General features: G+C 41.5%; 2 protein-coding genes across 3 annotated transcripts; one reads left to right on the top strand and one right to left on the bottom strand.

Moving 5' to 3' along the window:
* Positions 1-2,943: 2,943 nt before the first annotated feature.
* On the top strand, positions 2,944-6,620 carry RB195_019289 (uncharacterized protein; the record flags this gene model as incomplete). Of its 2 annotated transcripts, XM_064187080.1 has the most annotated exons (3): positions 2,944-3,033; positions 5,472-5,546; positions 6,489-6,620. In XM_064187080.1, 3 exons carry the CDS (start codon positions 2,944-2,946, stop codon positions 6,618-6,620), a joined length of 297 nt encoding a protein of 98 aa, XP_064042960.1. The 2 variants fall into 2 exon arrangements, with proteins under 2 accessions (XP_064042960.1, XP_064042961.1); XM_064187079.1 differs by lacking the exons at positions 5,472-5,546; positions 6,489-6,620 and having other exon boundaries at positions 2,944-3,240.
* A 4,123-nt stretch (positions 6,621-10,743) lies between these two features.
* RB195_019288 (uncharacterized protein) lies at positions 10,744-20,228 on the bottom strand (the record flags this gene model as incomplete). The annotated part of the gene is made up of 16 exons (XM_064187078.1): positions 10,744-10,857; positions 11,367-11,487; positions 11,548-11,626; positions 11,696-11,847; positions 11,909-12,034; positions 13,894-14,026; positions 14,229-14,320; positions 15,044-15,120; positions 15,181-15,336; positions 18,387-18,506; positions 19,388-19,477; positions 19,564-19,662; positions 19,718-19,840; positions 19,894-19,975; positions 20,056-20,148; positions 20,215-20,228. The coding sequence occupies 16 exons, from the start codon at positions 20,226-20,228 to the stop codon at positions 10,744-10,746; spliced, it is 1,671 nt and encodes a 556-aa protein (XP_064042959.1).
* Between the last annotated feature and the right edge of the window lie 126 nt (positions 20,229-20,354).

The following is a 20,354-nucleotide window of genomic DNA, read 5'->3' as shown; positions in this document are numbered from 1 at the left end:
ATGAATCCTTTTTTTTTAAATACTCTTCGTAATATTTGTGTACCCCAAAGCTAACCTGCTGATCACATTGATTTTGACAGCAAAAAGATCAGGGAGACCACTCCCGCTGACCGTAAAGAAACGGGACTTGAGAAATTTGCAAAATTATTGCCACGTAGAAAAAACTCTTGGGAATCCTATATTGGTTTTTGTGGTAAGGAAGTTTAAGCAAAAACATCTTTTGAAGAAAACAATTAATATTCTACTACACTACGCATGTTTAATTACCAAGTAGTTTCTCAATGTTTCGAACATATCTTAATACTTAATACAAACTTCTTTTCTACTTGTTTTCTAAACAAAGAGATTATAAATTTTCAGCGTTGCGCTAAAAAAAAAATACAACATTAAAAAACTCTTCGCATGACTACAGATGTTTCCCATTCAAGCTTATCCTTTTATGTGCTCGAGCGGGTATCTATGCTGAGAAGGTTTTTAGACAGCGCAGCAATAAAAGGATGCACGATATCTGTGCTTCGACGTCTCATAGTTAGCTTTGAATGTTGCTCAGTGAGAGAGGTAGAACAGTGTCCAGGACATGACGATATAAGATGAAAAATGACTAACGGAAGTAATTTTCAATCAAACAAGATTTGGAAACGAACAAATAAACATAAGCAGAAAAGACAGCGGCGCTTAAGTTCAGCAGCAGACAGCGAGCTTTCCGTTCTACAGTTGCAAAGGTTGTTCCTTTGACCAAAGTGGTGTGGCTCTTTTGCTTCTGCACGGCATTCGCTATGTATTTCCAGTTAAAGAGAAAACATTTATAATGGAAGCGCTCGAGCGAGAAAACGATCTCTCTTCCGGCAACATCGATAAATGGAGGCCCCATAAAACGAAATTTCTGCGGGATTAGATGGATAGCGGGGCGAGCTGCAAATTGCTAGAGCGAAAAGGAAGGTGAACCATTGTAGTAGCGACCAGGGACTATGTAGCCGAATCGCCTCGTCTTCGAGGGAGTTCGCGTAGTTACGATGGAATAAAAACACATTAAGGGGTCAATATCATACAATTCCATGTCCCTAAATCTGAAAATCTTTCGGATTCGCTTGGTGCCAACTCTCTGACACTTCTGTTTTCATTTTTTTGTGAAATTCAACGTTTGTTTTGGCTCCAACATTGAACCATCTAAAAAGGTGAAATTAACTAAACGTTTCCTAGACAGGGTGAGTGTGTCGATTAGAGGTCCGTTGTAGCCACACGCTCGAAGGTTCGAAACCGCCCTAGTGCAAACCGAGCTTTTCATCCTTCCGGAGTCGATAAATTGGTAGCATATCTGTCTGAGAGGATAAAAACACTGACTTGATGATCGCCTAACTCCTCCAAGTCATTGTATAAGGCAACACGCATTCCAAAACCTCAACAATTACAAATTAGAGTAATTAAAGTAAGTAATTACAAATTAGAGTAAAACGCGTGAGCGCATCTCAAGCGGACTGATATGCCAGAAATTTTACCTTTTCTGTACAAAAAAACAGTAGTACTTTGACTGACTTGGCTTTGAACAGTAAGACCGAAAGAATGCACTGCTACTAGGATTCGTTGAACTCGAGAATTGAGCTTGGACGTACGCAAAAAAAAAGATTGAAAATTCAACAACATTCACATTGATTTATGCTTTTTCCGGGATTCAAAGTGAGGAGTTTGCTGCACTGCATATTGCACGCGGATATATTGTTGTAAATTATAAGGAAACACGTGAAGATAAATGTAGTGAAGAAAACGGGCGGTTTTCATCCTACAACCTTACATTAATCAGCAGTTAGTCAATGTTCCAGTCAATAAACAGCTTCATGAATTTCTTTCCTGGATACGGTCACAGTGTCTTAAGTCAGCCATCCTTTCCATACTTAGAGCTCCTTGTCTTGCTTCGTCACATTTGCCAGTTTGCAAAGTTGGAACAAGTTCACTTGCATTCCACAACAAAGGAGAAGCTAATGAGAATCCAATTTAGTCTCCACCCAAAATAGTTGTTATTTTTCGCAGAACAGCCAGGCTACTCTGGGTGGAGTGTTGACAATTTAAAGGTATCACCCCACGAATCTGAGGTGGTGCAGATTTCAGGTGAAGTATTCTTATAAGGGATAGTAGATTATGGAGAAGAGAGTGATTCCGTCCATTTCTTCCTATTTGCCGTGAAAAACGGCTTTTCCTAAAAAATTTTTCTGAGAAAAGCAGGCGTTTAGAAGGAGAGCAATTTTGGAACAACGTCTGCCCAATAAAGAATAAAGTGTCTGGCGTTAATCAATCAATCAACGGCTTGGGATGCGCCACCACGTTCACTTCAATTCAAAATTGTTTGGGGTATTCGAACGTATAACTGTGCTATACACTGATTTGCCGATGTGTCAAGTCAGTATTTTTATCCGCCCAAACAAGGTACCAAGTCATCGACTCAGGAAGGATGAAAGGCTTGGTTTGTATTACAGCGGAACCGAACCACCGATCGTACAGACAGTTTAACATACTACCGACTGCGCTACACCCGCCCCCATCTTTCAATAACCAACGTAAAAACCGGAGTGAGAACCACTTTAGTTTCTGCGATGTACGTTAGAACGTATAGTCAGGTCAAAACGAAATGAAGCACAGTGCATTTGCGTATACCCCCGAAACTTCGCTGTGGAGGAAGCAGTTGGAACCAAGGTGGGACCATCGCAAACTCCAGCGATGGGTGGCGCCAGCAAGGGTTCCAGTACGCTCCCAACCGTTACGCTTCACCGCACCGCCTCGAGAGAAGCCGCGTGCGCAAGTGCACCGTGCTTCATGTCGTTTTGATCCTACTAGATGTTGTATGTAATGCACACCTTTCCGTTCCCTTAGCAGCGTATTCATTGGTTTCACTTGAATAGGCTGGTGAGAACAAATAATTGATTTTCGACCGCACGGACCTGGGTGCGGAGCATGGACAAGGGTGGGACTCTGCAACTAAAATCGTCAAAAAAAGGCATCTTCAAAGCCTTCTTCGCGACAATTGTGGAGAAAGCGAAACCAGTGAGTTCAATTTACTACTCGAGCACTACGCTTTCGCTATGGGTTCCGCACTACGTCAGCCTGTCTGTAAAGGGAGCATACAACGAAACCGACGATGCTAGGGTATCCCCAGCAAAAGATGGGGTTGAATATGTAGATTACGAGTGTGCAAATGATCATTCTCACGCTAGTCGTCCTGAAAAAGGTGGGAAAAAGGATTACTATTAGGATGTTCGGAAGGTGATGTCCGTTTTCATACGACAAATTCAAACAGACATTACGACAAATTCAAACAGACATATCTCAGCTCAGAATAACCATTATTGGTCATAATAAGAACCACAACCATCAACATAATTTTTGCCAACGAGATACAAGCTACCAACTGCATAAAAGTCTAGAGATCTAGAAGCCAAGAATTCTCTGAAGGTCATTTAGATGTCACCATTGTTCCTGAAACATTTATCCTTTGAGAAGTTGTCTAGGTGCTTGAAGAAATTCTACTCCATGTGGGAAAGATCCGACGAATATGGTGGGTGTGGAAGGGTTTCGTAGAACCACCCCGGTCTCCATAATCTACGACCCCGTACACGGATACTCCACCTGAAATCGATACCACCCCAGAACTGTGGTATGCTGCCATTTTTAATGCAATACCTTTTATATCGGTATCTCTTACTGTCTGTTGTTTCCTTTGCCATCTTTAGTCTTGAGGACTCCCCCAGTTTTCTGTTGAGTTTCGTCACGTTCTAGGTTTTGTTACGTTATTACTTACACCCCACTTCAATATAGTTGATGTTGGTAGATTTGATTTATTGGATCTTGGGCACCACATGCTGACCCGTTTTTCCTCACAGTTCCAATTTGAATCCTAAAAGCAACAATAAAGATTTGAAAGTCTTATGTTCGGAAAAGTGCAGCTGACAACTGTAACAGGCATTTTGCAAATATAAACGGTCTTGAAGTTTTCGCCAGTCAGATGCTGACTTCTCGAGTGTGAAACCGAGCAGGATTGGATGTGCAGCCATGTCGTCATTATGAATAACAAGGCTGGATGTTCCACAACGATGATCACCTACATCGTCGCCCAGTGGTCATCCACAAATGTTCAGTGTGAATTCGCTTCCGATAGTTCCTCAGCAGATGTTAAATTTCCTTCACCACTACTGTTGTAGATGTTTGTTCTGTTTCTGGCGTCAAAATAGTTCGTTTTTAACTACTCTTTTGTGTGTATTGCAATAGTAACAGTAACAGAGGATCATCAGCAGTGTAGAGAGCACGTTGATGAAATAATTATGGCCAAGTACTTTCTTTATTACACGGAAAAGTTTTTTTCCTAATGATTACTTCATTAATTCTCATCGTCTTGAAAAACGCCGTGCGAAATTTTCTAGGATACCTGAAAGCGCTACCTTCATACATAACACATGCTCTGGGTCCGCGAGCAGACTCGCCCATCGTCTTTCGAGACAGTTAAAACCAGTTGAACGTTAAGACCTCAGTAGACGTTGTAACCAATCTGATTGAGTAGTAGTGAAGAACGTGAAGAACCGCAAAGGCAAAGGAATGGTAGATGACGAGGACGTCGTTGAGATACGTGAGGTAACGTTAAGATATCCTGAGGAGACATAGTAAGAGGTCGACCATTGTGGCCAACGTCTAGAACACTATGTAGCTCTTCGAAATCGATTTACTTCTCGTTTTCGTTTAAGAACTATAAGATGATGAACGTTTGCAGTGTTTCATTTCATAAAGTCTCTTTTTGCAGTTTTCGTTTGCTTTCGTGTTGTCTTTAGTTTCCTGCATGTTCAATGAAGTGACGCAATCCATTACAGTTAAGCTTCAATTTCAATGTGCAACGTTTGCCCTGGTCACACAATGGGTTTCTATGCAAAGCGGGAAGATAAGAGTTTATGATTTTTGGGAGTATTTGTGTGGGTCTTTGAATTTCTGTTTGTTTTCTGATCTACCTTTTAGACTCATTGAGCTGCTGAAGGCGAGCGGTGTCATCGTTATTTTGTTTGGCGTTTCGATGTCTTGTGATATCTTTTAGTATTCTGCGGCGTATTTTGCTGTTTTAAGACCCAACTGTTCCATTCAGCGCCACTTTTCTCGGCGAATGCATCACTCTTGCTTCGGTTGTTTGTTCCTAGCTATTGTCACTTATTTGCATTTGCCAAACTTTTATGAACCTTTGTTGATATTATCCCTGCAACTATTATATATCAACAACGAAAACTGCTCAAACATGTACCTAAAACACGTGGAAAATCAAAAAGAACCATATGGAATAAGTGCTTTAACAGGAAGACGTGTCAGCAACATTGGAAGTCAGATAACAACCATTGCAACTGTACAACAATCAGAATGAAAACTACAGCTCTAGCTGAAAAAATCAACCTCACCAGAATTCTCCTTTGTTAAAGAGATCCCCCTCCTGACTTGTAACTGGTCTGCAGAGTACTGCGGAACTCCTTGGACTAGCTGCAGTGGTTCTTTGCTTGAACTACCGCCCAGCGGATTTTCTTCTTCAGGTAAAAGATTTTAGGACTAAGTGTACTTAATGCTTACGTTGACTAGTATAGATGACGGAATCGGCGTGCACTCTACATATTTACCAACATTTTTGTTTGATATTGTTACTTAATTTGGTATTATTATCTAGTGCTGCATAATATTTGTTGTATCTCACTAGGGAACGTAGGGGGGATCGGTTGATCTATGCAGCAGTGAATAGGAATAAAAACAACATTTGTAGAAACTCCTAATAGGTAGGCCGTAAATCCTTCCACGTTCTGCTTAAATCTCTCGGAGTGAATCTCTGTTCTCGTCTACTATGCTTGGGTCTGCTTCTGCGCTGCATTTAACAACATACAATAGGGTTGCTGTAGACGTAGATGGTATATTGTCCACAGTGGAAAAGTGCTCTAGTAAGTCACATCTCCCTTGTGTCGAGTACAGTAGACAACCCTATCGAAACAGTACACTGATGTTTGAATTAGGAATTTTATACTTGTTAGACCCACCTAACTGTGGTGCTTACATACGCATGAAGGCACGACATGCTCATCTCGGTGTTGTGAGTGCATTCGCAGCGGGACCCGCATGGAAATGAGTTACAGCCGTTTTTGCAGTAGTCGTTCAGCTGTTTCTCCTCCCTTTTTAATTTTAGCCAATCATAGCATTTTTGTTTTTGGTTTTCCGTCACCAGAGCAGATCGCTTCTTCAACCAAACGAACGTCCCCGCTGTCCTTCACTTTCCATCTACCTCTTCCACCATCTTTACAGTGCTATCGTTAACATTGAAGAAAATGGGAGCGCGATGGTGATCTTGGAGTCGATGTCTACTTTCTTGAAATTTACGTGCCATCTGGAATGGTAATGGCTTAATTATGTGAGCTACTCAATAAAGTAATCTACCTTTATCCTCCTATCTTTATCCATGCGCGACATCACAGTAATGATTATCTCTTTAGGTGTGTCCATGCTCCATGCTTCATGCTCATGTTGTGTCTCACATCGGAATACCATCGAGTGTAGGGCATAGGAATCTTTTCATCAACACTGACGTATTTATACCCGAATGTTGCGAAACCGCCCCGCAGTGAAACACGTTCACTATGTAACGTGTGAATAAAGATCAGAAATGGAGGAATGTATAGAACAACTCTTATCAGTTTCCTTCAAAATAATTTATCATGGTCTGTCCAACATTTCCTCCCAAAAATTTCAACAGGGGACAATATTTGGAGGCTACTGCTTGAAGACTGCAAGTTTTATGAAGCTCTGATATCCTTCCAGTAATTGTTTCAGCTTAGCGGTTCACCTTGTGCTTCTGTAAAACGGTTGAAACGAAGAAAGAGTTAGGATTACCCGACACAGTCTTTTTGTATTACATTCTATAGATTGCGTTATTCAGAATGCAGAAGTTAAATTAAAAATCAAATCAAAACTACATCCATTTCTTTTTCCGTACTTTTGTAATGGCTATGGCAAAGTCACAAAGGATCTTCGGGTACATTACCTGTATGGTTGCATCATCGTATAACAATCAACGGCATCTATAAGGCATTCATGAGCCTGCTCCAGTTCGTTTCTACCTATTTTAGATGAATCTCCCATATATAAAAAGATTTTTTCCGATATTTTTGAAGCTCTGGGAATTGTTAAGCGGATTAAATCGATTTTATTTCTTATTCAGTCGTATTAGGCTGTCATAATATGGTGAAGGGGCGGGTGTAGTGTAGCGATTAGAAGTTCCGCTTCCTGCACGATCGATCGGAGGTTCGAACCCGCCCTAGTGCTCACCAAGCCTTTCATCCCTCCGGGAGCGATGAATTGGTACCAGACTTGTGTGGGAGGATGGAAGCACTGACTTGACACATCGGGTAGCCACGACAAGTCATTATATAGGCCAGTTACACATTCGTAAATCCCAAACGATTCTGTATTGAAATGAACGTGGGGGCGCATCCCAAGATTGATTGGCGGATTCGAACCTCCGACCGATCGTGCAACAAGAGGAACCTCTAATCTCTAATGGAAAGTGAAGGACAGCGGGGACGTTCGTTTGGTTGAAGAAGCGATCTGCTCTGGTGACGGAAAACCAAAAACAAAAATGCTATGATTGGCTAAAATTATAAAAGGAGGAGAAACAGCTGAACGACTACTGCAAAAACGGCTGTAACTCATTTCCATGCGGGTCCCGCTGCGAATGCACTCACAACACCGAGATGAGCATGTCGTGCCTTCATGCGCATGTAAGCACCACAGTTAGGTGGGTCTAACAAGTATAAAATTCCTAATTCAAACATCAGTGTACTGTTTCGATAGGGTTGTCTACTGTACTCGACACAAGGGAGATGTGACTTACTAGAGCACTTTTCCACTGTGGACAATATACCATCTACGTCTACAGCAACCCTATTGTATGTTGTTAAATGCAGCGCAGAAGCAGACCCAAGCATAGTAGACGAGAACAGAGATTCACTCCGAGAGATTTAAGCAGAACGTGGAAGGATTTACGGCCTACCTATTAGGAGTTTCTACAAATGTTGTTTTTATTCCTATTCACTGCTGCATAGATCAACCGATCCCCCCTACGTTCCCTAGTGAGATACAACAAATATTATGCAGCACTAAATAATAATACCAAATTAAGTAACAATATCAAACAAAAATGTTGGTAAATATGTAGAGTGCATGCCGATTCCGTCATCTATACTAGTCAACGTAAGCATTAAGTACACTTAGTCCTAAAATCTTTTACCTGAAGAAGAAAATCCGCTGGGCGGTAGTTCAAGCAAAGAGGTATAGGCAACCACTGCAGCTAGTCCAAGGAGTTCCGCAGTACTCTGCAGACCAGTTACAAGTCAGGAAGGGGATCTCTTTAACAAAGGAGAATTCTGGTGAGGTTGATTTTTTCAGCTAGAGCTGTAGTTTTCATTCTGATTGTTGTACAGTTGCAATGGTTGTTATCTGACTTCCAATGTTGCTGACACGTCTTCCTGTTAAAGCACTTATTCCATATGGTTCTTTTTGATTTTCCACGTGTTTTAGGTACATGTTTGAGCAGTTTTCGTTGTTGATATATAATAGTTGCAGGGATAATATCAACAAAGGTTCATAAAAGTTTGGCAAATGCAAATAAGTGACAATAGCTAGGAACAAACAACCGAAGCAAGAGTGATGCATTCGCCGAGAAAAGTGGCGCTGAATGGAACAGTTGGGTCTTAAAACAGCAAAATACGCCGCAGAATACTAAAAGATATCACAAGACATCGAAACGCCAAACAAAATAACGATGACACCGCTCGCCTTCAGCAGCTCAATGAGTCTAAAAGGTAGATCAGAAAACAAACAGAAATTCAAAGACCCACACAAATACTCCCAAAAATCATAAACTCTTATCTTCCCGCTTTGCATAGAAACCCATTGTGTGACCAGGGCAAACGTTGCACATTGAAATTGAAGCTTAACTGTAATGGATTGCGTCACTTCATTGAACATGCAGGAAACTAAAGACAACACGAAAGCAAACGAAAACTGCAAAAAGAGACTTTATGAAATGAAACACTGCAAACGTTCATCATCTTATAGTTCTTAAACGAAAACGAGAAGTAAATCGATTTCGAAGAGCTACATAGTGTTCTAGACGTTGGCCACAATGGTCGACCTCTTACTATGTCTCCTCAGGATATCTTAACGTTACCTCACGTATCTCAACGACGTCCTCGTCATCTACCATTCCTTTGCCTTTGCGGTTCTTCACGTTCTTCACTACTACTCAATCAGATTGGTTACAACGTCTACTGAGGTCTTAACGTTCAACTGGTTTTAACTGTCTCGAAAGACGATGGGGTGAGTCTGCTCGCGGACGCAGAGCATGTGTTATGTATGAAGGTAGCGCTTTCAGGTATCCTAGAAAATTTCGCACGGCGTTTTTCAAGACGATGAGAATTTATGAAGTAATCATTAGGAAAAGAACTTTTCCGTGTAATAAAAAAAGTATTTGGCCATAATTATTTCATCAACGTGCTCTCTACACTGCTTATGATCCTCTGTTACTATTGCACTTCAGCAATACACACAAAAGAGTAGTTAAAAACGAACTATTTTGACGCCAGAAACAGAACAAACATCTACAACAGTAGTGGTGAAGGAAATTTAACATCTGCTGAGGAACTATCGGAAGCGAATTCACACTGAACATTTGTGGATGACCACTGGGCGACGATGTAGGTGATCATCGTTGTGGAACATCCAGCCTTGTTATTCATAATGACGACATGGCTGCACATCCAATCCTGCTCGGTTTCACACTCGAGAAGTCAGCATCTGACTGGCGAAAACTTCAAGACCGTTTATATTTGCAAAATGCCTGTTACAGTTGTCAGCTGCACTTTTCCGAACATAAGACTTTCAAATCTTTATTGTTGCTTTTAGGATTCAAATTGGAAGCGGGAACTGTGAGGAAAAACGGGTCAGCATGTGGTGCCCAAGATCCAATAAATCAAATCTACCAACATCAACTATATTGAAGTGGGGTGTAAGTAATAACATAACAAAACCTAGAACATGAAGAAACTCAACAGAAAACTGGGGGAGTCCTCAAGACTAAAGATGGCAAAGGAAACAACAGACAGTAAGAGATACCGATATAAAAGGTATTGCATTAAAAATGGCAGCATACCACAATTCTGGGGTGGTATCGATTTCAGGTGGAGTATCCGTGTACGGGGTCGTAGATTATGGAGACCGGGGTGGTTCCGCTCATCTCTCCCTGAATCACTGCAAGCAGCCGGCTCCTGAATGTTTTTTTGTACGGTGCCTTCTATTGCAGCGCGCAACCCTTGCACACGCAGCGTCCTTTACTGCCTATCGGGGCAGTCCGATTTTCGACGAATTGCATCGCGGAGGCGGCGCAAGAGGTGGAGCGTGGAATACATGGCGTCGTACAAAACAGCATTCCGGAGGCGGCTGCTTGCAATGATGCAGGGAGAGATGAGCGGAACTACCGCGGTCTCCATAATCTACGACCCCGTATACGGATACTCCATCTGAAATATGCACCACTCAGATTCGTGTTATGCTGCCTTTAAGAACTTTCACATCTTTAAGAGCAAAAAAAAATGTTGTGTGAAAATAGAAAAGTGATCATCACTCTCAGGACGACAAAAGCGGTCTGCTGACAGCATCACAACCAAGATTAATTTAGTAGAAATGAAAGCTTCATAGCGTTGTTTGACGGTCTTTGGGATCACAAAATAATTTGGGTGTTGCGTTCGCAAACGAGTCAGTCATCTGTGAGTTCTCCTCTTCTTCTTGCGGTTGTGGGGGAGGCTTCTTAATTCATACTAGATCAGTAAAACAGCAACATGGCAACTGCTGTAGAGTAGCAAAGAGAGAGTTGATTTCTCAAAGGATTAATCATGTCTCAGAATTGGAAAGCTTTATTTCACGACTAAATTTAAAAAATTCGATTCACAACCATGTTTAACTGTGGAGTAATGCGATAGCAGGAGTCACTGTACTAGCAAAAAGCGCCTTCGCATCGTTTGAGATGTGCTTCTGCATCAGAACTGTTACCGCGAGCTCTTTTCAAATGAATACCAAACTTTTCCCGCGCAAACAATGGAAGCATTTTCCAGTGCGAAAATTCATGTAGTTACGCAATTTTTTACGCGAGAAACAACCTGAGCAGCAGTAGTTTGTCACACTGTCTAAAACACTGTACACAAAGTATACGTTGCAGAATCCCTTACATTTTTTTTTACCAAAAATAGTGATATTTCTATCTCGCGTACTTGTTTTTTGTAATTACTTTTGGGACAATTTAACAAAAATGTGATTACCCGTGGAGATGAAATGTTGCTCTGTTCAGGCAGCATCGATTGGGATCCAATCGGTGCCTTCTTCAAACGTCCAGTTTCATCCGATTCTAATCCGCTGTCGTCTTCAATTATGTCAGCCAACCTACAAATATAATTTGTTGCAAGTAGACACTAGTTGAAGAGAACTGCCATGTTGTTGCACCTATCACGTTTGTTGTTTCCTTCTCTAGAACTCTGTAGTCTCCCATTTTGAAGCTTCACTAAATTAGGTTCGTCGGAACCTGAAAAATTCCTGTGTAAGAACTGATTCGGCGTAAACGTTAAGAACATTTCACTCAGTATTTATTTACTTCTGTGCTCTCCAGGATCGTTCTTATATTTTTTAGCTCGTGAATTTTCCTTAGCATCCATAAAATCCAGAAGATCTTCCACATCTGCTTTTCTTCGCATAGCGTATGTTGGCGAATAGTCCGAGAGGGGACCTAACCATGAAGATTTTTGTCTGGAAATAAATAGTAACAGGTGTTGAAGATATGTGGTGTCTAATAGTTAATTCTCTCCACCGTTCCTCTCGTTCTTCCGGATTAAGCATTAATGAGGTTTCAAGGTCTTCGGATAAATAACTGTTCTTGAGTGATTTCGATTGACAACTTTTGCAATAACTCATGTGTTGGCACCCATGATCCCAACTGAAAAAATTTGCATTACCGAACTTCTCTTTTTCAAGGTTCTTCTTGAATTCTTAAGATTACTGCGAACTTTAGGATCGAATAATTCATATTTTAAGGGCGTTTTGATACAGACCTACGCTACCATACGCTAACACTACCATCGTTGCATTATAGCATAATAATTGCTCAGAGACTGGAGACTTCATTTCTGAAATGACCCTAGGAGTAACCAAGGAGAATAGAAATTCAAACTGAAACAACTGTTAACACTTTTTGTGAATATGTGAAAGTATGTTTCTAAAAGCAAATTTCTGGGGAGGTGAGCCAAACTCCTCTTCTAAGAACCCAAAGTGAACCGAAAGAACTTTTTACGTAACATACACAAACAGATACAGGTAGCTTCTTTTATTTCCGTTTCCTCCTCCACTGATATCACTATCAGCTTGGATAAGCTCTAGAAGCTTTCATTATCCTTTTTGTGTTTTTTGATGCTTCATTCTTTTTGTGTCTATACTGCACAAATAAGTTCTAACTAAAGTTTTCTATGTTGTTAGTTTTCTCATTTTCCTCGCTACTAGAATGTTGGTTCCAAAGGATTGAATACTTCCCTCATATTTTGTGCAACTATGCATTTTCCGGACGGGAGTAACACAGTTGATAAGAGCTTTCGCTGCTGTTGCTTGTAAGGTCGATGTTTCGAAACCAGAGTCCTTTATTCCTCTGAGTTCGATAAGTCGGTACCTCGCTTCTTGTCTTGGACGATAAAAAACACTGACTTGGCACATCCGCTAGTCCCGGAAATTCATTTTATAGGCTAGTCACACGTTCGTTAAAGGCATCATTATGGAGGGGGCGGGGGGTGATTCCGTCCGTTTTTTCCTATTTGCCGTAAAAAACGGCCCGGAAGATGCGGCGCGTGCACAAGGCTGGCGCACTCCAACCGAACTCGTTGTAGAAAGTAGCACGCCGGAACGCTCGAATCCGTATCGTCCGGACCGTTTTTTACGGCAATTAGGAAGAAATGGACGGAATCACCCTTCTCTCCGTAATCTACGATCCCGTATACGAATACTCCACCTGAAATCCGTACCACATCAGATTCGTGGGGCGATGCCTTTAAACTCAAACGATTCTGTGTTGAAGTAAACGCGGTGGCACATTCCAAGCAAATGGATTAACGCCAGATACTTTATTCCTTATCCACTTTATTTATTTGCTATAAATAGCTTCCTTCGTGATCGTAGTTACACCAGAATTCCTTTTCCTCAGTTTAACAGCTTCTTTTACGGCTACAGCATTTCCCTAAAGATCGTAAATGGTTTATAATAATTTGGTTTCCATCTCGTTTGTTTTTGAAGTCATTGAGCATGATAAGCTTTCCCTCCAAATAAAAATTTTAATGAAGCTGTAGTAGCGAAATCAACCATTAAACTGACACAAATCATTTTGTTAAGACGACATGGTCTTAACACGTTGAGTTTCACGAAGGAAGAGCGAACAACTTTAAAAAAAAAGCGAAGAATAAAGAGCTCCGAAGAGCTTAGCGAGGTTGACCGACCATATCACGGGGGGACGCTTGACGCTCATTGTAGGCTCTTAATATCTGTGAAAAACGTAAGTGAGAAATGTGTGCAAAAACAAACTTGCTTGATCTTTTTCTTTGCTCTACTTGTCAAGATGTCCCTGAAATAGTGTAGTCCAGTCCCCATATATGTAAGTACGTAAAAACAAAAAGTATAGAAGTGAATGTTCAAAACCAGAAATATTAATGCCGTATGATGGAAACAACTCAAGATCCTTATTCTGCGTCAAAATGTTGTTCATTCATTTAATTAGATAATGAAAAGTGAAAACGTCGAACTAAATGTAATCCTTGCCATTTTCTGATATGCCTGTCGGTTTTCTTGGCGATCTTCCCACAAATTTTGTATTGGTAGCAGAGGTATATAAGCTCAATTATTGTCAACATGCTTGCTCCAAGAAACAGGCCCAAGGCTCCTCCGACATCACCTAAGAAGTGGAATATTCGGCACAGATCCATTTTGATACAAAACTAGTGATTTTGCAAGATTTGTGTACTTCTAAGGAGTGCTGATGGTAACGAGATATGTCAGTTTTAGACTTTAGACTCTTGAGCGTTGAAGAGGGTGACAGGGAACAAACAAGTCTCTAGAAATTGATGAAGAATCAAGGTGATACAATAGTTCCTCACATGCGAGACTCCAGAAACCATATGTTCGATCTTGGCTCCAGCGTTCCAAATGCATTTGTTGTAGAAAAACGTTCACCATTGCGAAGTTTTCGCTAAGAATGAATTTCTGAGGATTTAGCAGACAAAAAACGGGACACTTTAAGAGTATATGAAGAAGTTGTTCAGTTTGATATCACGAACAAATGTGTAAGTGAACAAACAAACAAAGATTCGAGTACCTTTGACATCCTTTGACATTTCTTGTTCTAGCAGACATGAGGAATTCCCATAAACATCTTCTGTGCTCCCGTTGTCTGTCAATTTGCTCAAGCGGGCACCAGTAACACTTCCATTTGTCCCAATGTCGCGTGCAAAGGGTGCACACTGGCCTTCTCGAGAAATACTCGAAGAGCATCATATTTTTCCTACAGGGACTTCGCGAACAGCTCTGGCCACCTGCGCGGTCTTCCTGCGTTGCGTTGGATGGTATCCAGTCGGCTCCGTTCCTACGACTGTCGTTGAATTCATCACGTGTCCGCCCACTTAATATTACTTTTCTTGGCATATGCGTCAGCGTCTCTGATCTTCGATCTGGTGACGGAATTTCGAATCCTTTCTTGTAGTCGTGTAAAGCAATATATTCCTTGCATTATTATTCTATCACGCAGATCGTGTTTTCCTCCTGCTTGCGAAGCGCCCAGGTTTCTGAAGCGTTGGTCAAAGCAAGAAGAACGGTGGTGTTGAAAAGGTGGCGACATCCTCGATGCTCTCACATGCCCGTCAAGCCGCACGTTTCCTCTTGCCCACTATTACATGCAAGACACTCTTAAACATACCTAACGAATTTTGTCCCGAATTCGAAGTTCTCCAAGTACTCAGTCAACTCCTTTTTGAATAGATTCGTGTATGATGACTAAATTGAAGGTTATGAGGATTATATGTAGGAAGGAAAACAAATGATTAGTCATCGAACCTGAAGCTCACGATAAAGTCGTTTGAAGTCTTTCAAGGTTTCATGGGCTAATGTTTTGACTTCGCCAATAGTACAGTTGTACATGTCAAAGGCAAGAGTCTTAAACTTCTCTTTATTTTCTTCCGTGACCGTGTCAAAAAATAGGACGGCACCAATCTAAAAAATGTTCTTGTTCACGCTCTATCTACAATCGGGTCAGAAATTTACGTCCCGTAATGTTGATGTTAGTCTTACTGAACACTTCCCTAGAGGCATCACCCCACGAATCTGGGGTGGCACGGGTTTCAGGCGTGTAATGCCTAACGGGGTCGTAGATTGTAGGGAAGAGGGTGATTCCGTTCATCTCTCCCTGTATCAATGTAAACAACGTTTTATCGAAAACCGGACGAATCGCAGGTGGGCATAGAGCTTGCGCTTTGCAACAGAAACCGCCATGAGAAACAGCGTTCCGGGGTCCTCCGTTTATACTGATGCAAGAAAAGATGAACGGAATCACCATCTTCCCCACAATCTACGACCCCGTAGAGGGAATACCCGGCTCAAACCCGTACCATACCAGACTCATGGAGTGATGCCTTTAATTAATCATCTAGACTGAGACGCAGTAATGAAGATTGTCCATACTTGTACAGCCATTGTTCAGCAACGTATTGTCACTAATAATAACGTGATTAGAAACCATCCAACTTTGCACGTTTATGCCATATCGCATCATGTCCAGCCGTAAACCCCTCATAAAGCCAGCTCCATTCAGTGTGAGGATGAACACCATCGCTCAGAGATTTCTGCCTAGATGAGTGGCTAAGAAATAGGACGAAGCAAACTGTTTCGCACGTGCACCCGACTGAGTCAACGCACTCCACTACCATCTGGCTAAATTTTTCTCAAAATAATGTGTGAGGGCATGGGAAGCAAAATAGTATCCTCCACAATAGCAATGTAGTGTTAGACTAGAGTTATACTTTGGTACCAAAAGAAGTCATAAGAGGGTGCGTTCTTCCGATCAAATTAATCAGATTAACAAATTAGTAGTCCGTAAAAACGCCTTTAGAAACCCGTTTATTTGCGAGTTTCTAGCTCTTTATGCTACAACTAGACTATCCATGTAATTTTTTAAGCAACGCTTTAAAATATAAGAGCAGCACCAAAAAAATCCAAACAGTGCTCTCTTAACTTACTCGCATTGATCTATGTTTGAAATTTCGATGTAGCTCCATCTCACTTTTAGAAATCGACCACACAGAGAATTCCTTGCAAATTTTCGTGTTTTTTGCTCATTTATTTTACCCTAGAAGATTATAGAAGGTTATTTGGAGTGGCCTTAATGAGTGCTCACGTATGAAATACGATTTATCATTCACAGCATTTTATTTTACTATGGGTATCTTCAGCATAAAGAAGCCCCGCTAAACGGATAGACAAAGAAAACAGATCCAATTGACAAATGAATTTCCTAACATATTGGAGGAAGGGGGACAGATTTGCTGAAAGGGTCTTCGTTCGCGTGTTTGTGATTTGACATTGCTCTCTTTTTGAAGATGTCAACCAAGATGATGTTAATCAGAAAATTGTGTATAGCGAATCTGATAATTCTAAGTGGCGAAATATCTCATTCCTATTTATGTTTTCAATGGAAGCTGTTCTTCTTTCAAACAACAATTTTTAGTGCCCGATTTCATAGCAAGGCAAAAAGACGAAAGCATGGTGTATTCTTGAGAAACAGTTTCTGGATGGACTCGGATTATCGTCTCCTTTCATTTTCTTTTCTTTTAAAGGGAGGGGGGGGAGGAAACACGTGGGGGGGGGGGGGGAAAAGGGGGGGAAAAAAAAAAAAAAAAAATAAAAAAAAAAAAAAAAAGGGGGGGGAGGGGGGAAAAAAAAAAAAAAAAAAAATTAAAAGAAAAAAAAAAAAAAAATGGGGGGGGAGTGTGAGGGACAACACTCTCCGACGAGGATGGGGATAACCGCGTAACGGTTATCCGCAACTTCACCGAGGTGTGCGTGAACTGTAACACCCGCCCGCCAATTATGTTAAGTAAGTCAAAAAGCTGCGTATGCGAGTTTGATTGCTACTCGCTCGCGATGGCCGTTTTAAAATTAGATGCAATCAAGGATTCGAGTATACGCTTCGGACACGTACGAACTGTATAACGTGCACAGTTATATGCGGAAAAAGCAGATATTGCCAAAAGGTGCTGCTGTTCAGCACACTGCCAAAAACCAACCCAAATAGGTCATATATCTAGGAGGAGCGTTGGAGCTTGAATAAAAACTCTTTGTCTTCATCTGTGACCAACGAACTGGCGCCATATCAAGACCTTCGCGGGTTTTGACTTAAGAGGTCAGAGGTGGGGGCATCGTCACTAGTTTCTACTAGCTGCGCAGCTCTAACAAGTGGCGGTCCGCTAACATCACGATGTTGTTGCTATCAAGGTGAGAGCTATGGTGGTCTGCTTTTCTGACGTTGTTTTTGAATAATTTGTTTGCTAAGTCATAGCTTGTATGTAGGATGACGAGGCGTTTGAGAGAGTAGATTACACGTGTCTTTGATTCTCCAGGCTTTGAAGAAGGCGACGACGACGAAACGTTAGCCAGAATAAGGATCAATACCAGTCTTGGTTCTGCTCAAAAAAGTAGCACACAATCAAACTGTTTGTTTTACTTCCGCTTTGTTACGTTGAATTGCAGGACATTGTCGAACATTTAGTTTCGATCTTCAGTTCCAGCGACTCGCCGCATATGGAACAATGACGTATGAATGGATTCTTTGCTGTAAAAGAAGCTGAAAAAGTTGGGTAGAGTTGTGTTCAAGGACGAAAAAAGTTGGGTAGAGCTGTGTTCAAGGACGACACGCCTCAGCGAAGATGGCAACCGCCAACTAGTCGATTAAGTCAAGTAAGTCGTGTTATCATATTATTATTAATATACTTGTACTTCTTTCTTAATTTTTATTTTTTATATCATGCGGACAACTGGCACCTATACAAGACGCCTGCTATTGTAGACTGTGAGTAAGTTAATAAACCTTCCGTCCCTACTGCTCAACAGCCCACACTTTAACTCGTCTAACTGCACACCGCGCGCAACCAAAACTGGCTCAACGGGGTCTTACTGCAGACCCCTAATTCAAAAGCGTTTTGACATTACTGTAATAGGTAAACATATCACTAGTTATAGTCAGATAGACTCAAATAAGAAAAGTATACCTTCATGGCAGTGCCATCGGACATATAGCTTTGAAATTTTGGCCAGAGTTCCTTTTCGAGCTCGACTATTACTTTGTAAAGAGAGTGTTCCAAATCGTGAACAATCGGTTGGTACCAACCCTAAACATAGTGAGGTGTTGAATATCCCAGAAAATGTCATCCACGTTTATGTTACGTAAGAATAATATTTGATAGTATCTATTTTGGTTTAGGTCTCATGTGTCTTTGCATTTCGCATTGTGTGGTCGCGAACGAGGTGAACCGACGCAAGTTGAATGAGTTGCGTGCTAATAAGCCTTCTATTTGTGTCCCATCCAGACGTTTCGTTTTTCTTTGGACCCTCTGCAGTGATTTTCTGCTTCACCTACCTCGGTTCCTTCCAAAATCTGACCAGTCTCTTAGTAGCTTCAGTTTGCATGTCCTCTAAGACTAATGCTTGGGCCTTAGGGCTCCGACTGATCTGGTTACTTACTTGGAGAAATAAGGACGCCTGAGTGCCTCCCCGCGCCCCCCAACTACATGTTGTTATGCCCAAATCCATTTCCTAACCCAAAAAAGGCGTCTGAAACAGCCTTCAATGCTCATTTCTCTCTTGTGGTGCAACTTATCACGGGCAATAGAGCGATGGCAATCCACATGGCGTCTATGATTGTGGTAGCGGAGCACTTTCTACTGCTTACTTAAGTTAGATCAGCATTACAAGCGTCGGACGAGGAGCTACATGTGTTTAGTTGCGTAAGTGGTTGCGTGATTAAGAGATCTGATCACACAAGGCCGTTTTCCTTTTTTTCGGATCACTAGGGGTGATTGAGTCTCATCATCCTCATACACTTCACCTACAGCCTAGCAAATTGTGGAGATTCCAATACCGTGAATGTCGCAGTGCGCTGTCTTTAAACCTCAGATTTTGGGACGTTTCGAACTGTGCGTTCAGTGCCATTAATGAATGTTCCCGCTTTTCAAGTCTTTTCAACTCCTAGCATTTGTGACAAGGAGTTTACTTCAGAGAATTCATCTTCGAAAAAATGTCGCATCTGTTTGGATTGCATTTTTTCCGCCCACACTCGACGCTGCAGTTTCCCTGTCTCGTACTGAAATGAATAAAGTCAATTGGAGCAATGAAATATTGTTTAGAAACTTCAATTCAGCCCAAGCATCAACATACGATAAAACTCACTTGCGTCATCAACTCAACAACACGATCCATTCTTACTGCTTCGTCATGAACAACACCTTCATAGGTCGATGGTGAAAACAAATGCCACAGCTTCTCGACCTATGAGGCGCAAAGATAACCACAGACAAGACTTTTTCTGGAAAACTACTATCACCGTCTCCCCAACATCCTGCAGCGCTCTGAGTGATGCATCGACTTGGTCTCCATAAAATCTTTTTAGATCTCCTATACTTTTGAATTTCTTCGGACTCGCTTTTTGAGCATCAGGATCAATCAGCTGCAAAAAAGTCTATTGCCGCTGCTAGGAAATTATTCGGTAGAGAATCTCACATAAAAAAGCTGACTGGCGCGTTTCTCTTCGCTGTATGTCGGATGATTCTCCATTGCCAAAGAGATAGTTTCATGGCGAACGCTGGTATTTAATTAAGTTATAACAACTATTCGAATTTTGTCCAACAGTTACTAAGTAAGAAGTTCCACAGTAGCGAGTACCTGAAATTTGCAAAGCACGCCGCGCCCTCCGAAAGTCGTTGAAATACGCCGATGAAATCTTCACCATGCCATCCCCAATTCATTTGGGAAACACTTAAGTACTATTCGTGAAAAAGAGGACTTTTCAAGTAAGATCCAGGTAAACCTCAACTTACGTACTTCCACAGAGCCATCCTCAACCGTGCAATACGTCTCTTCGTCCTCAAAAAAATGTCCTCCTGGTGACGAGCTTGTTTTTCGTAGGCTCGGTGAGCGTCTCGTTTTATATGGGAGACCTACATGTCATCGGATTTACGAAT

This window comes from Necator americanus, chromosome II (assembly GCF_031761385.1).
Source record: "Necator americanus strain Aroian chromosome II, whole genome shotgun sequence".
Classification (NCBI taxonomy): domain Eukaryota; kingdom Metazoa; phylum Nematoda; class Chromadorea; order Rhabditida; family Ancylostomatidae; genus Necator; species Necator americanus.
Note: the sequence above shows the minus strand (reverse complement) of the source record. Positions and strands in the feature narration are given on the sequence as shown.